Genomic DNA, 15,979 nt, shown 5'->3' with positions numbered 1-15,979 from the left:
AAATGACCAATTTTGGGGAGGGGATGCCTTATAGCTTTGGGTTTGTGACATCACGAAAGGGCGGTCTAGTGATGTTTCTCCCCCTGCTCTAAGTTACAATTCTGACTACAAAACTTATAATGACTATATCTCACAGAGGGTACTTCGTATGAACACTCCCATGGTATCATACTTTTTAGCAGTAGTTATGTTACACCATTTAGGAGAAATCCAGTTTTCAATTTCTATGGGTGCTGGAACTGTGAAAATTATGGGCCAGAACGCTGGGTCGATGCATTTTGCAGAAATGTACTTTTCATATCTCTGCCGCGTATCAGGTGCGTGCTATGGCTTCTTTTAATATTTCCCATACGTGAATTACCCGCATGGCCAGGACAAAGACATTCTTTCCACTCAGCTTAATTAACATTCCTTCGCTGTGGAGAGAAATGCTGGCACAGGAAGTGTCTGGTGTCTTATTACAGATGCAGGCAGAGGAGACACATACAGCTGCTAAGGGGGAAGGAGGGGGGTCACATCTGCAGCATGTGACAAGCAGAAGTATAATCTGTAGTGTAACAATGGGAGATTCTGGAATGTTCCAGCGAAGTCATATTTTACTTATCATTACACCACTATATTGTTTACAGTTTGGGATGTATAATTTTTATACATCTCTTCTTATGGGTGAAACCACTAAGATTATGAGCCTCTGCAGGAAAAAAGTAAAGACTACTTTTTAAGTGCATAGAGTATCAAAAAAAATGATACATTTTATATTTGGTTCACACTTATAAATTCCCCAAAGCATTTTTTGCGCACGGCATTTCTTGTTCCTGAAATACATGTGGCGCCGGCCGCCTCCTCTTCATTTGACGCAGTAACATTTTGCTGATCTTGAAGTGGAGACAGAGTGATCGAGTGATTGGGCTTTTCCACCCCGAATAATCAGCATCTCACAATGCAACGTTCACACCAGTGTATTTTTCATTACATAAGTTGCGCACAATGCAAAAATGATAAAAAACAAAAACTCATAAACTTTTTAAAAAAGCTTAAGAAACTTTTAGGAAAGTTTGATTTTATATAAAAAAAAAAAAACACACAGAAGTCAACACACTTTCATATGTACAAAAAAAAGTATCGATTTATACGGAACATTCTCTATTGGCGTCCAACAAGAAAATGGGTCCTTACGGTTATGCCGAGATCAAATGAGATTTTAGTAGAGTTCTAGACCCCACAAACATCCTGGAGTCCCCAACATACTGTACTCGTTGTGGCAGATCTTTTGATGAGCGACATCACAGGAAGCAGCAGCGGTGACAACCACAGCCCCATCATAAAAATAGCCTGAGTGTCTCCATAGGAGTCACCAGCGCCCAAAATGCAAAGTGTAGGGTTTATACATTTCGGTTGCCATTCCTATAGCTGTCAGTCCACAGCGAGGATGAACGACCCACAGGAAAATCCAGAAGGTTCCTACAAGAAATGGGAGATTTCCAAAAGAGCAGGCAGAACTCTTTGGGATCCCAATTGTACGTCTGCATATTTAGGCACCAAACAACCACCTCTGCTCTAGAGTGTGTGTTAATGGCCGACTATAAATTACACAAGTCATTCTCAGTGGACATGAGTGTGTAATGACCGGAGGTCCGAATAAGATCCAGTGGGTCACGAACCGGGACTGAGGCAGAAATTCCAAAAGTCTTTACTCAAACAGCAGATAAAGTAGAACTTAGTATATGGAAGAAACAGATTGAATACCCTTACACAGTCCACTCACTCAGCCGGAGCTGAAATCACTAGGCCAATCCAAGGTTCCCTGAAGAGTGTATTACACAGGGATTGGAAATAAATTTACCTATTAAAGGTCAATTCAGGTACTCAGAGAACAGGTGTAAATCGAATGTGGTGATATCAAGGGACCCCCTGGAATGGCACACTGAGTATAACCTACACAAATCTACAATAACAAGACATATAAATACTTTTTAATACAAAGGTCCTTAAGCGCTTTAACTAGGGATACCCGGGTATCTATGACTATGGTACCTTTGACCTGAGGTGAGTCTCCTCTCAGGAATATAGATTGCATCAGCTGCAGCCAGTCCCAAATCTTTGGCGCCAATCAGTTGCAGCAATGCAAGGCTCCTCGTCTTGTCGGCCGGTGCCGAACCCAAACGTTGGGGACTTATAGTTCTGTAGCCTCAAGATGCCGTCTCTCCTCCTGTAGTCCTCACAAATTCTCCTAGAAGCAATACGCCTGTTATAAAATGTCTGTCCAATATCGCTTCTCAGCTCAAAACAACAGGGACTCCACAGAGCTCCACAGTCACACAGCTCTCAGGAACGCTCAGTCTTTGTTCCACAGCAAGGCCTCAGGCTCCTAAGATGAAGGGTTGCAGTACAGTCTTTTACAGCGTTCAATCTCTTTGCTTCACACACACAGTGTCTCTCAGGGCAGTCTCTCTTCCTCTTCTGGAAGCCTCCCTTACAGCTCTAGACAGCCACACTGCCCCCCCCCAGCACACACAGATTCCCAGGTACTTGCAGCACCTGCTCTTAGCTGCAGCAGGCAAACACCACATGGTCCTAGTGCTCTCCTGGTGTAATCACAGTTCACCCTCTTACACGTGCACCTAGGGATTCGGTGGTATTTAAAGGGTTACATTCCCATGTTATTAGAGGAATATTATCAGATATTATTACTAAAAGGAATTTTGCAATTTGCTGCTTGTTAAAATTTTAATCCATTCTTGAGATATTAACACTTTTGTTTACTTTTCTCTTCTTTTGTTTACAGCTTTTTGCCTCGGAGACTGACCACCGCTGCTAGACAGCAGAACATGCGCAGTGCTTACAAGCTCTTTTCTATTGATATAGCAATTCAGGATCGCTGGAGAGCACTGATAGCTTCAGTGCAGTGCTTAAAACATAGACAGCAGAGGTGGTCGGTCTCCTAGGCAATGGGCTGTAAACAAAAACAAAAGTGTGAATATCTCAAGAATGGCTGAAAAATTTAATAGGTAGCAAGTTGCAGAAGTGTTCATATATACCAGGACAATTTGGTAATACCCATCTATAAAAATGGGTATGACCCTTTAATGAAGGCTGGTGAAGTCTCATCTGGGGAATGTTACAAGTCGATTATTGTATTAAGGGGATCTGCTCTGGGGTCTGTATTTTGAGGGTCTGGTCTGGGGTCTGAATTTTGAGGGTCTGGTCTGGGGTCTGTATTTAGAGGATCTGGTTTGGAGTCTGTTTTTAGGAAGTCTGGTCTGGAATCTTTATTTAGGGGGTTTGGTTTGTGATCTATATTTAGAAGGTCTGGTCTTGGGTCTGTAATGTATTTAGAGGGTCTAAATAAATAAATACATAAATAACAAATAAAATAATTATAAATATTATATAATATGATATATATAATATAATTTAAATATTATATTATTTTTCCAATAGCACATAAATAAAAAGTTATTCTTATTATTTAATACCTTTAATTTACGTAATTTTTTTTACTATATATTATTTCTATATTTTTCTCCATTATTGTTGATTTTCATTATTAATTATGTATTGCTGTTTATTATATATTGGGTATTATTTTCTGCTATCATTATTTTCATTATTATTTATGTATTACCACTTTCGTTATATGTTATTTATGTATTATTTTTCCACTACTATTATTTTCATTATTATTATTTATTATTGACATTATTATTACTATTGTTATTATTTTCAATATTATTTAGCTTTTTTATTCTAGATTATTTATGTATTATTTTGATTTTATATTATTTTTGTATACCGTACATTTTCCCATTATTATTTATGTATTACTACTTTCATTATATATTATTTATAGATATTTATTTTCCACGTTATTATTTCAGTTTGTATTTATTATATTATAATAGTTATTATCATCATTATTATTTGTTGATATTATTTAATTTGATTATTTTCATTATTTATTTATATTATTTATTATCACATTATTATGGTAATTATAAATGTAAATGAAATTACTTGTGTTTTTTTCTTAGCCCCCTACTCACCATGCGTTTAATCCTCCACCCTCCCATTGTTGTGCCATGATCCAAAAACTAAAACTGTTATACCGTATTACATAGGCCAAACCGGCTTATCCCGCCTAAACCGTACCCAGCAAAAAAGAAAGAAATGCTGGACACGGGGCAGATGCAATATAAATATTCCAATAGTAAAGGAGGCCAGTAAAAATAAAGCCAAAAAATATTCAAAAATACTGGCACAAGAGAAAAAAAAATCCCCCTCCCAGTCCGGGGATTTCCCTACTACTCTGTGTGCGGATGCTGAGACTGTAGTGTGATCAGCCCCTTAATGACGTCCCCACCTTATAGTCATCAGCAAGATAACATGCACACTGACTGATATGTTCAAGATGTCAAGTCTTTTCCTTCCTTTCCCCTGACAATCCTCATAACTTATGTTGGTACGGATAGTACTGCCTCCTCCTCTCTTTGTAAGTAATGTAGGTACAGAAAGTACTATCTCCCTGTCTCTCTATAAAATATGTAGGTACAGATAGTACTAGCTCTTTATCTCTCTGTAAATATTGCTGGTACAAATAATACTTCTTCTCTGTCTCTCTATAAATAATGTAGATATATATAGTACTTCATCCCTGTCTCCCTGTATATAATGTCGGTACAGATAGTACTGCCTCTCTGTATATAATGTAGGTACAGATAGTACTGCCTCACTGTATATAATGTCGGTACAGATAGTACTGCCTCTCTGTATATAATGTAGGTACAGATAGTACTGCCTCACTGTATATAATGTCGGTACAGATAGTACTGCCTCTCTGTATATAATGTAGGTACAGATAGTACTGCCTCTCTGTATATAATGTAGGTACAGATAGTACTGCCTCTCTGTATATAATGTAGGTACAGATAGTACTGCCTCACTGTATATAATGTTGGTACAGATAGTACTGCCTCTCTGTATATAATGTAGGTACAGATAGTACTGCCTCTCTGTATATAATGTAGGTACAGATAGGACTGCCTCACTGTATATAATGTAGGTACAGATAGGACTGCCTCTCTGTATATAATGTAGGTACAGATAGTACTGCCTCTCTGTATATAATGTAGGTACAGATAGGACTGCCTCTCTGTATATAATGTAGGTACAGATAGTACTGCCTCTCTGTATATAATGTAGGTACAGATAGTACTGCCTCTCTGTATATAATGTAGGTACAGATAGTACTGCCTCACTGTATATAATGTTGGTACAGATAGTACTGCCTCTCTGTATATAATGTCGGTACAGATAGTACTGCCTCTCTGTATATAATGTAGGTACAGATAGTACTGCCTCACTGTATATAATGTAGGTACAGATAGGACTGCCTCTCTGTATATAATGTAGGTACAGATAGTACTGCCTCTCTGTATATAATGTAGGTACAGATAGTACTGCCTCTCTGTATATAATGTAGGTACAGATAGTACTGCCTCACTGTATATAATGTTGGTACAGATAGTACTGCCTCTCTGTATATAATGTAGGTACAGATAGTACTGCCTCTCTGTATATAATGTAGGTACAGATAGTACTGCCTCACTGTATATAATGTAGGTACAGATAGGACTGCCTCTCTGTATATAATGTAGGTACAGATAGTACTGCCTCTCTGTATATAATGTCGGTACAGATAGTACTGCCTCTCTGTATATAATGTAGGTACAGATAGTACTGCCTCACTGTATATAATGTCGGTACAGATAGTACTGCCTCTCTGTATATAATGTAGGTACAGATAGTACTGCCTCTCTGTATATAATGTAGGTACAGATAGTACTGCCTCTCTGTATATAATGTAGGTACAGATAGTACTGCCTCACTGTATATAATGTAGGTACAGATAGGACTGCCTCTGTATATAATGTAGGTACAGATAGGACTGCCTCACTGTATATAATGTAGGTACAGATAGTACTGCCTCACTGTATATAATGTAGGTACAGATAGTACTGCCTCTCTGTATATAATGTAGGTACAGATAGTACTGCCTCTCTGTATATAATGTAGGTACAGATAGTACTGCCTCTCTGTATATAATGTAGGTACAGATAGTACTGCCTCACTGTATATAATGTAGGTACAGATAGGACTGCCTCTGTATATAATGTAGGTACAGATAGGACTGCCTCACTGTATATAATGTAGGTACAGATAGTACTGCCTCACTGTATATAATGTAGGTACAGACAGTATTGCCTCACTGTATATAATGTAGGTACAGATAGGACTGCCTCTGTATATAATGTAGGTACAGATAGTACTGCCTCTCTGTATATAATGTAGGTACAGATAGTGCTGCCTCTCTGTATATAATGTTGGTACAGATAGTACTGCCTCTCTGTGAATAATGTAGGTACAGATAGTACTGCCTCTCTGTATATAATGTAGGTACAGATAGTACTGCCTCTCTGTATATAATGTAGGTACAGATAGTGCTGCCTCTCTGTATATAATGTTGGTACAGATAGTACTGCCTCTCTGTGTATAATGTTGGTACAGATAGTACTGCCTCACTGTATATAATGTAGGTACAGATAGTACTGCCTCTCTGTATATAATGTAGGTACAGATAGTACTGCCTCTCTGTATATAATGTAGGTACAGATAGTACTGCCTCTCTGTATATAATGTAGGTACAGATAGTACTGCCTCTCTGTATATAATGTAGGTACAGATAGTACTGCCTCTCTGTGAATAATGTAGGTACAGATAGTACTGCCTCACTGTATATAATGTAGGTACAGATAGTACTGCCTCTCTGTATATAATGTAGGTACAGATAGTACTGCCTCTCTGTATATAATGTAGGTACAGATAGTACTGCCTCTCTGTATATAATGTAGGTACAGATAGTACTGCCTCTCTGTATATAATGTAGGTACAGATAGTACTGCCTCTCTGTGAATAATGTAGGTACAGATAGCACTGCCTCTCTGTATATAATGTAGGTACAGATAGTACTGCCTCTCTGTATATAATGTAGGTACAGATAGTACTGCCTCTCTGTATATAATGTAGGTACAGATAGTACTGCCTCTCTGTATATAATGTAGGTACAGATAGTGCTGCCTCTCTGTGAATAATGTAGGTACAGATAGTACTGCCTCTCTGTATATAATGTAGGTACAGATAGTACTGCCTCTCTGTATACAATGTTGGTACAGACAGTACTGCCTCTCTGTATATAATGTTGGTACAGACAGTACTGCCTCCCTGTATATAATGTTGGTACAGATAGTACTGCCTCCATGTATATAAGGTAGGTACAGATAGTACTGCCTCTCTGTATATAATGTAGGTACAGATAGTACTGCCTCTCTGTATATAATGTAGGTACAGATAGTACTGCCTCCATGTATATAATGTAGGTACAGATTTTACTGCCTCTCTGTATATTATGTAGGTACAGATAGTACTGCCTCTCTGTATATAATGTAGGTACAGATAGTACTGCCTCCATGTATATAATGTAGGTACAGATAGTACTGCCTCTCTGTATATAATGTAGGTACAGATAGTACTGCCTCCATGTATATAATGTAGGTACAGATAGTACTGCCTCTCTGTATATAATGTAGGTACAGATAGTACTGCCTCTCTGTATATAATGTAGGTACAGATAGTACTGCCTCCATGTATATAATGTTGGTACAGATAGTACTGCCTCTCTGTATATAATGTAGGTACAGATAGTACTGCCTCCATGTATATAATGTAGGTACAGATAGTACTGCCTCTCTGTATATAATGTAGGTACAGATAGTACTGCCTCTCTGTATATAATGTAGGTACAGATAGTACTGCCTCTCTGTATATAATGTTGGTACAGATAGTACTGCCTCTCTGTATATAATGTAGGTACAGATAGTACTGCCTCCCTGTATATAATGTTGGTACAGACAGTACTGCCTCCCTGTATATAATGTTGGTACAGACAGTACTGCTTCCCTGTATATAATGTTGGTACAGACAGTATTGCCTCTCTGTATATAAAGTTGGTACAGATAGTACTGCCTCTCTGTATATAATGTAGGTACAGATAGTACAGCCTCTCTGTATATAATGTAGGTACAGATAGTACTGCCTCTCTGTATATAATGTTGGTACAGATAGTACTGCCTCTCTGTATATAATGTAGGTACAGATAGTACTGCCTCCCTGTATATAATGTTGGTACAGACAGTACTGCCTCCCTGTATATAATGTAGGTACAGATAGTACTGCCTCTCTGTATATAATGTAGGTACAGATAGTACTGCCTCCCTGTATATAATGTAGGTACAGATAGTACTGCCTCCCTGTATATAATGTAGGTACAGATAGTACTGCCTCCCTGTATATAATGTTGGTACAGACAGTACTGCCTCTCTGTATATAATGTAGGTACAGATAGTACTGCCTCCCTGTATATAATGTTGGTACAGATAGTACTGCCTCCCTGTATATAATGTAGGTACAGATAGTACTGCCTCTCTGTATATAATGTAGGTACAGATAGTACTGCCTCCCTGTATATAATGTAGGTACAGATAGTACTGCCTCCCTGTATATAATGTAGGTACAGATAGTACTGCCTCCCTGTATATAATGTTGGTACAGACAGTACTGCCTCCCTGTATATAATGTTGGTACAGACAGTACTGCCTCCCTGTATATAAAGTTGGTACAGACAGTACTGCCTCTCTGTCTTTCTATAAATAATGTAGATACATGTAATAAACGTGCAGGTGTTGGGTATGTCACCACGGAACCGACGGACCAACAGTTAAAGGGAGGTTTATGTACAGGGATTAACAGTGGCAATATAACAGCGAGGGTATTAGTAATGTGGAACTCAGACAGCAAACAGTACAGTATCCACAGTAAAAAACGGTAACGCTTGGAAACTAACAGTCTGATGGAGACTTGCGCAGGGTCATCTTCTCCAACGTAGGCGCCGACCACAAACGGCACTTGTCATCTCTAGTCTGTGTGAGCTCCGAAGTCTCTAGTATCCCCCAGCCGGGGTCTCAAGGTTTACTGCAAGAGGCAGAGGGGGTACTAGGTAAACAGGGTTCCCTCTGCTCTGAGTCTTTTGTTTACACACAACAGCCTCTCCCGGGGGAACAACACTCCGTCTCTTATTAGGTCTCTCAGCAGGAATCAGGGGCTCTGCACCAGCACCGCGGGCACTGGGGCGTCGCGCAAGGGTCACTGTCTCCGCACAGGTTGCTGTCTCTTCACGGGTCGCTGTCTCTGCACGAGCCACTATCTCTGCATGGGCTGCTGTCTCTGCACGGGCCACTATCTCTGCACGGGGGTCAGGACGCACCTCTGCTGTCACTGGAGACTCCGGTTCCACGTACTCACAGGATGCAGTCTTTCTGTACAGTCCCCCGGTATCTGCCCTCTGAACGGGAGTTCTCTCTCCTCCCCAGAGCGTGGCAGCGTCCTGTCCTGACCGCTGCCCAAGCTGCTCTCAGATCTGCGCATGCGCTTTTCCCGCTCTCTGCCCGGCTTCCTTCCTGTGTAGCACCTCTTCCTCCTCCCCACTGCTACTGACAGGCCCATGATGCACTCGGTCCAGGTCAAAGAGTCTTACCACACTGGCAACCCTACCGTGCAGCTATATGGTTCCAGGCATGGAGCAGAGGAGGTAAACCCTTTCTTGTCCTTCTTGTGCTTCACCCACTTACATACACATAGAACTGCCTCCCTGTATCTCTGTGAATAATATAGGCACAGATATTACTGCCTTCCATTCTCTCTGTAAAAAATGTAGGTACAGATAGTACTGCCTGTCGCTCTGTAAATATTGTGTGTACAAATAATACTGCTTCTCTGTCTCTCTATAAATAATGTAGATACAGATATTACTACCTCCCTGTCTCCCTGTATATAATTTTGGTACAGATAGAACTGCCTCCTTGTCTATCTGTAAAAAAATGTAGGTACAGAAAGTACTGCCTTCCTGTTTCTCTGGAAATAATGTAGGTACAGATAGTACTGCATCTCTATCTTTCCATAAATAATGTAGATACTCATGCAGGTACACATAGTACTTCCTCCCTGTTTCTCTGTAAATAGTGTAGGTACAGATAGTGCTGCCTCTATTTTCCTCTATGCTCCTCTGTGTTCCTCTTTGCTCCTCTGTGTTCCTCTATGCTTTTGTATGTTCCTCTATGCTCCTCTATGTACCTCTATGCTCCTCTATGTTCCTCTATATTCCTCTATGTTCCTCTATATTCCTCTATATTCTTCTATGCTCCTCTATGTTCCTCTATGCTCCTCTATGTACCTCTATGCTCCTCTATGTTCCTCTATATTCCTCTATGTTCCTCTATATTCCTCTATATTCTTCTATGCTCCTCTATGTTCCTCTATGCTCCTCTATGCTCCTCTATGTTCCTCTATGTTCCTCTATGTTCCTCTATGCTCCTCTATGTTCCTCTATGCGCCTCTATGCTCCTCTACGCTCCTCTATGCTCCTCTATGTTCCTCTATGTTCCTCTATGCTCCTCTATGTTCCTCTATGCTCCTCTATGTTCCTCTATGCTCCTCTATGTTCCTCTATGCTCCTCTGTGTTCCTCTATGCTCCTTTATGTTCCTCTATGTTCCTCTATGCTCCTCTATGTTCCTCTATGCTCCTCTATGTTCCTCTATGTTCCTCTATGCTCTTCTATGCTCCTCTATGCTCCTCTATGCGCCTCTGTGTTCCTCTATGCTCCTCTATGTTCCTCTATGCTCTTCTATGCTCCTCTATGCTCCTCTATACTCCTCTATGTTCCTCTATGCTCCTCTATGCTCCTCTATATTCCTCTATGCTCCTCTATGTTCCACTATGCTCCTCTATGCTCCTCTATGTTCCTCTATGCTCCTCTATGCTCTTCTATGCTCCTCTATGCTCCTCTATGTTCCTCTATGCTCCTCTTTGCTCCTCTATGCTCCTCTATGTTCCTCTATGCTCTTCTATGCTCCTCTATGTTCCTCTATGCTCCTCTATGTTCCTCTATGCTCCTCTGTGCTCCTCTATGTTCCTCTATGCTCCTCTAAGCTCCTATATGTTCCTATATGCTCCTCTATGTTCCTCTATGCTCCTCTATGTTCCTCTATGCTCCTCTATGTTCCACTATGCTCCTCTATGTTCCTCTATGTTCCTCTATGCTCCTCTATGTTCCACTATGCTTTTCTATGTTCCTCTATGCTCCTCTATGTTCCACTATGCTCCTCTATGTTCCTCAATGCTCCTCTATGTTCCTCTATGCTCCTCTATGTTCCTCTTTGTTCCACTATGCTTCTCTATGTTTCTCTATGTTCCTCTATGTTCCTCTATTCTCCTCTATGTTCCTCTATGTTCCTCTATGCTCCTCTATGCTCCACTATGCTCCTCTATGTTCCTCTATGCTCCTCTACACTCCACTATGCTCCTCTATGCTCCTCTATGTTCCACTATGCTCCTCTATGTTCCACTATGCTCCTCTATGTTCCTCTATGCTCCTCTATGTTCCACTATGCTCCTCTATGTTCCTCTATGCTCCTCTATGCTCCTCTACGCTCCACTATGCTCCTCTATGTTCCTCTATGCTCCTCTATGTTCCTCTATGTTCCACTATGCTCCTCTATGTTCCTCTATGCTCCTCTATGTTTCTCTATGCTCCTCTATGTTCCGCTATGTTCCACTATGCTCCTCTATGCTCCACTATGCTCCTCTATGTTCCTCTATGCTCCTCTATGTTCCACTATGCTCCTCTATGTTCCTCTATGCTCCTCTATGTTTCTCTATGCTCCTCTACGCTCCACTATGCTCCTCTATGTTCCTCTATGCTCCTCTATGTTCCTCTATGTTCCACTATGCTCCTCTATGTTCCTCTATGCTCCTCTATGTTTCTCTATGCTCCTCTATGTTCCACTATGCTCCTCTATGTTCCTCTATGCTCCTCTATGTTCCACTATGCTCCTCTATGTTCCTCTACGCTCCTCTATGCTCCTCTACGCTCCACTATGCTCCTCTATGTTCCTCTATGCTCCTCTATGTTCCTCTATGTTCCACTATGCTCCTCTATGTTCCTCTATGCTCCTCTATGTTTCTCTATGCTCCTCTATGTTCCACTATGCTCCTCTATGTTCCTTTATGCTCCTCTATGTTCCACTATGCTCCTCTATGCTCCAGGTTTTCAGTTTCAGAAAAATTGTGGCAAAATATACACCGATTCTGCGGCGTGCAGGGTGACGGCTCATGATATTCTGCCCCCCATGTGACCTTACTATGACATTGCAGCATGTCGGCACCTTGCTGTATTGTATCTCCCGCTGTATCAGTAGATGTGGCCCATTGTATTGCTCCAGCGTTACATTTTTTATGGGACGTGATGTACAGGTGCATTACTAACGGCCGTATCTATTGTTACGTAGCTCAGTAACGTGCTCTTGGTTCTGTGATTTCTTAGGTACTAAAGTGCCGGTCAGTGAACAGAGGTCATCCGCATTGTCCGCCGCATTACCACCGCCACCGCCAGCAGTGAAATCCCCTGCAGGACCCTCAGGCCCCTGCTTACCCCCCAGGATCATCAGGTACCTATTCATTTTGTGTGGGGGGTATAGAGAGGGCTCAGGAGCTGTGCTGTACACTCGGCACCTGCCTGTCAATCAATGATGACAGAGGCATTTAAAGGGTTAATACCGACTTCCCCGATGGATATTGTTGGATAGCACATGTACAAATAAGCACTTCTGCTATTAACGATTTTTTTAAAATATTTCAGCCGTTCTTGAGATATGATCACTTTTCTTTTGTTTAAAGCGTGTTACCTAGGAGACCGACCTCGGTTATGGGTCGCCCTCCCAGGGCTGTGGGGTACTCAGTACCGGGCCGGTGTCAGCGGGATGTGTCACAGGAGCAGTGACCTGGTCTGTGGCCCTGGGCGCCCAAGTATTAGGGGAGATTGAATGGTGGATTATAGTTGATGGAATAGTTTGTGACGCCACCTGTGGTGTTCGGCAAGTGAGATGTTAAGCCGACGCTGCATGCAGATCCGCTGGGACTGATGGTATGGTGCAGCAAAGATGTAAAAGCTCCCCACAGGTGAAGCTGTAGTCCCAGGGCAGTGTAGATGTGGTTGGCACGCGGATGTAGAAGTGCCGGAAGGGTAGTAAGCAGACAAGACACAGCGGGGTGCAATCTCTGTGCCTAGCCTGGAAGCAGCTCAGGGATTCACTCTCAGCAGATAGGCTGTGCAGTCTCCTTCTTAGCGCCTTTAAGGGTGAAGTACTCCTAGTACTGAGTTACACTGAAGTTCTTCCTAATTCTCTTCTACTAGCACTCCTCGTATGGCAGACAGCTGTAGCCGCTATTCCTCTCTTGGCTCACTCCGTGCTGTTGTGCCTCCGAGTCTTAGATGGTGGTAGGGCATTTACAGCCTCCTACTCCTCTGGTGTCTGTTGCAGGACCATTAGTATCCGTACAACCGTGGAGACCAGGCTCCAGTTCATGAGCTCTCACTGTGAGGGAGCTCTCTTTCCTCTGCTCAACCTCCAGCTTCTCTCCACACGTCTGCACACGTGGCCCTCCTCACACTGACTGACCACTCCTTCCTCTTGGCCCTCAGAGAGCACTCCTCCCCTTAATCCCAGTTCAGAGTCCCCCCTGCTGGCCTGGAGTGGAACTGTGTTGCATGCATAGGATAACTGCGAGAGAGACCCTTCACTGCTTCCAAGCATGACATCACCCTCACTGGAGGAAGGCAAAGCCACTGTGGCGGCCATACTCCTGGGGACGCCACAGTTACCTAGGAGGCCGACCACCGCTGCTGTCTAGCAAGTAATCAGTGCACAGAAGCTGACAAGTATTAGGAGATAACAATGCCCTACAGCGATCCCACCAGCCTAAAACCAGGACTCAATAGAAAATAGTAAAACGTAAAAAAAAGAAGTTTTCAGAAATATTAAATTAAAAAATATATTAAAATACAGAAATAATTATATAAAAAAACGAATTAATCAACTCGGTGGTGTACCGCAGGGATCTGTGCTGGAGCAGTGGGGTCAGGGACCGCAGGGATCTGTACTGGGAGCAGTGGGGACTGCAGGGATCTGTACTGGGAGCAGTGGGGACTGCAGGGATCTGTACTGGGAGCAGTGGGGACTGCAGGGATCTGTACTGGGAGCAGTGGGGACCGCAGGGATCTGTACTGGGAGCAGTGGGGACTGCAGGGATCTGTGCTGGGAGCAGTGGGGACCGCAGGGATCTGTACTGGGAGCAGTGGGGACCGCAGGGATCTGTATTGGGAGCAGTAGGGACCGCATGGATCTGTACTGGGAGCAGTGGGGATCGCATGGATCTGTACTGGGAGCAGTGGGGAACGCATGGATCTGTACTGGGAGCGGTGGGGACCGCAGGGATCTTTACTGGGAGCAGTGGGGACTGCAGGAATCTGTACTGGGAGCAGTGGGGACCGCAGGGATCTGTACTGGGAGCAGTGGGGACTGCAGGGATCTGTACTGGGAGCAGTGGGGACCGCAGGGATCTGTACTGGGAGCACTGGGGACCGCAGGGATCTGTACTGGGAGCAGTGGGGACTGCAGGGATCTGTGCTGGGAGCAGTGGGGACCGCAGGGATCTGTACTGGGAGCAGTGGTGACCGCAGGGATCTGTACTGGGAGCAGTAGGGACCGCATGGATCTGTACTGGGAGCAGTGGGGAATGCATGGATCTGTACTGGGAGCGGTGGGGACCGCAGGGATCTGTACTGGGAGCGGTGGGGACCGCAGGGATCTGTACTGGGAGCGGTGGGGACCGCAGGGATCTGTACTGGGAGCGGTGGGGACCGCAGGGATCTTTACTGGGAGCGGTGGGGACCGCAGGAATCTGTACTGGGAGCAGTGGGGACCGCAGGGATCTGTACTGGGAGCAGTGGGGACCGCAGGGATCTGTACTGGGCGCAGTGGGGACCGCAGGGATCTGTACTGGGTGCAGTGGGGACCGCACGGATCTGTACTGGGAGCAGTGGGGACCACAGGGATCTGTACTTGGAGCAATGGGCACGACAGGGATCTGTACTGGGAGCAGTGGGGACGGCAGGGATCTGTACTGGGTGCAGTGGGGACCGCAGGGATCTGTACTGGGTGCAGTGGGGACCACAGGGATCTGTACTGGGTGCAGTGGGGACCACAGGGATCTGTACTTGGAGCAATGGGCACGGCAGGGATCTGTACTGGGTGCAGTGGGGACCACAGGGATCTGTACTGGGTGCAGTGGGGACCACAGGGATCTGTACTGGGAGCAGTGGGGACCACAGGGATCTGTACTGGGAGCAGTGGGGACCACAGGGACCTGTACTGGGAGCAGTGGGGACCACAGGAATCTGTATTGGGAGCAGTGGGGATTGCAGGGATCTGTACTGAGAGCAGTGGGGACTGCAGGGATCTGTTCTGGGAGAAGTGGGGGTGCAAGGATCTGTACTGAGAGAAGTGGTGACCGCAGGGATCTGTACTGGGAGCAGTGGGGACCGCAGGGATCTGTACTGGGAGCGATTCTTTTTACCTTCTTTATTAATGACCTTGTGGATGGATTGCGAGTAAAGTGTCAGTCTGATTCTGATTCTTATTCTTTGCTGATGACTCCAAACTATGTAGGATACTAAAATCTGACCTCGACATTACAGAACGATCCGGATAAGACCTCTGATGGGCGAACACTCTGCAGATGAGGATTAATGTGGATAAATGTAGAGTAATCACCGAGGATAAATTAATCCTTTAGCAGCATATACAGTAGGGAAAATAAGTATTTGATACTCTGCTGAGTTTTCCCACATACAAAGTATGGAGAGGTTTGTCATTTTTATCGTAGGTACACGTCACCTGTGAGAGACAGAATCTAAAAATAAAATCCAGAAAATCACATTGTTGGATTATTACATAATTAATTCGAATTTG

The 15,979-nt window shown here is 43.5% G+C and overlaps 1 protein-coding gene across 3 annotated transcripts in view; it reads left to right on the top strand.

Moving 5' to 3' along the window:
* The window catches only part of FYB1 (FYN binding protein 1), a 142,859-nt gene that overhangs the window by 86,549 nt on the left and 40,331 nt on the right, over nt 1–15,979 (top strand). For all 3 annotated transcript variants that reach the window (XM_073562653.1, XM_073562651.1, XM_073562652.1), the window contains exon 3: nt 12,493–12,616. In XM_073562653.1, the coding sequence (XP_073418754.1) occupies nt 12,493–12,616 (124 nt within the window). The remainder of the gene's footprint in view (nt 1–12,492; nt 12,617–15,979) is intronic.

Source organism: Dendrobates tinctorius, unplaced genomic scaffold (genome assembly GCF_039654945.1).
Source record: "Dendrobates tinctorius isolate UK_male_01 unplaced genomic scaffold, ASM3965494v1 ptg000362l, whole genome shotgun sequence".
Classification (NCBI taxonomy): domain Eukaryota; kingdom Metazoa; phylum Chordata; class Amphibia; order Anura; family Dendrobatidae; genus Dendrobates; species Dendrobates tinctorius.
The sequence above is the reverse complement of the archived record's forward strand: the minus strand, read 5'-3'. Positions and strand labels throughout refer to the sequence as shown.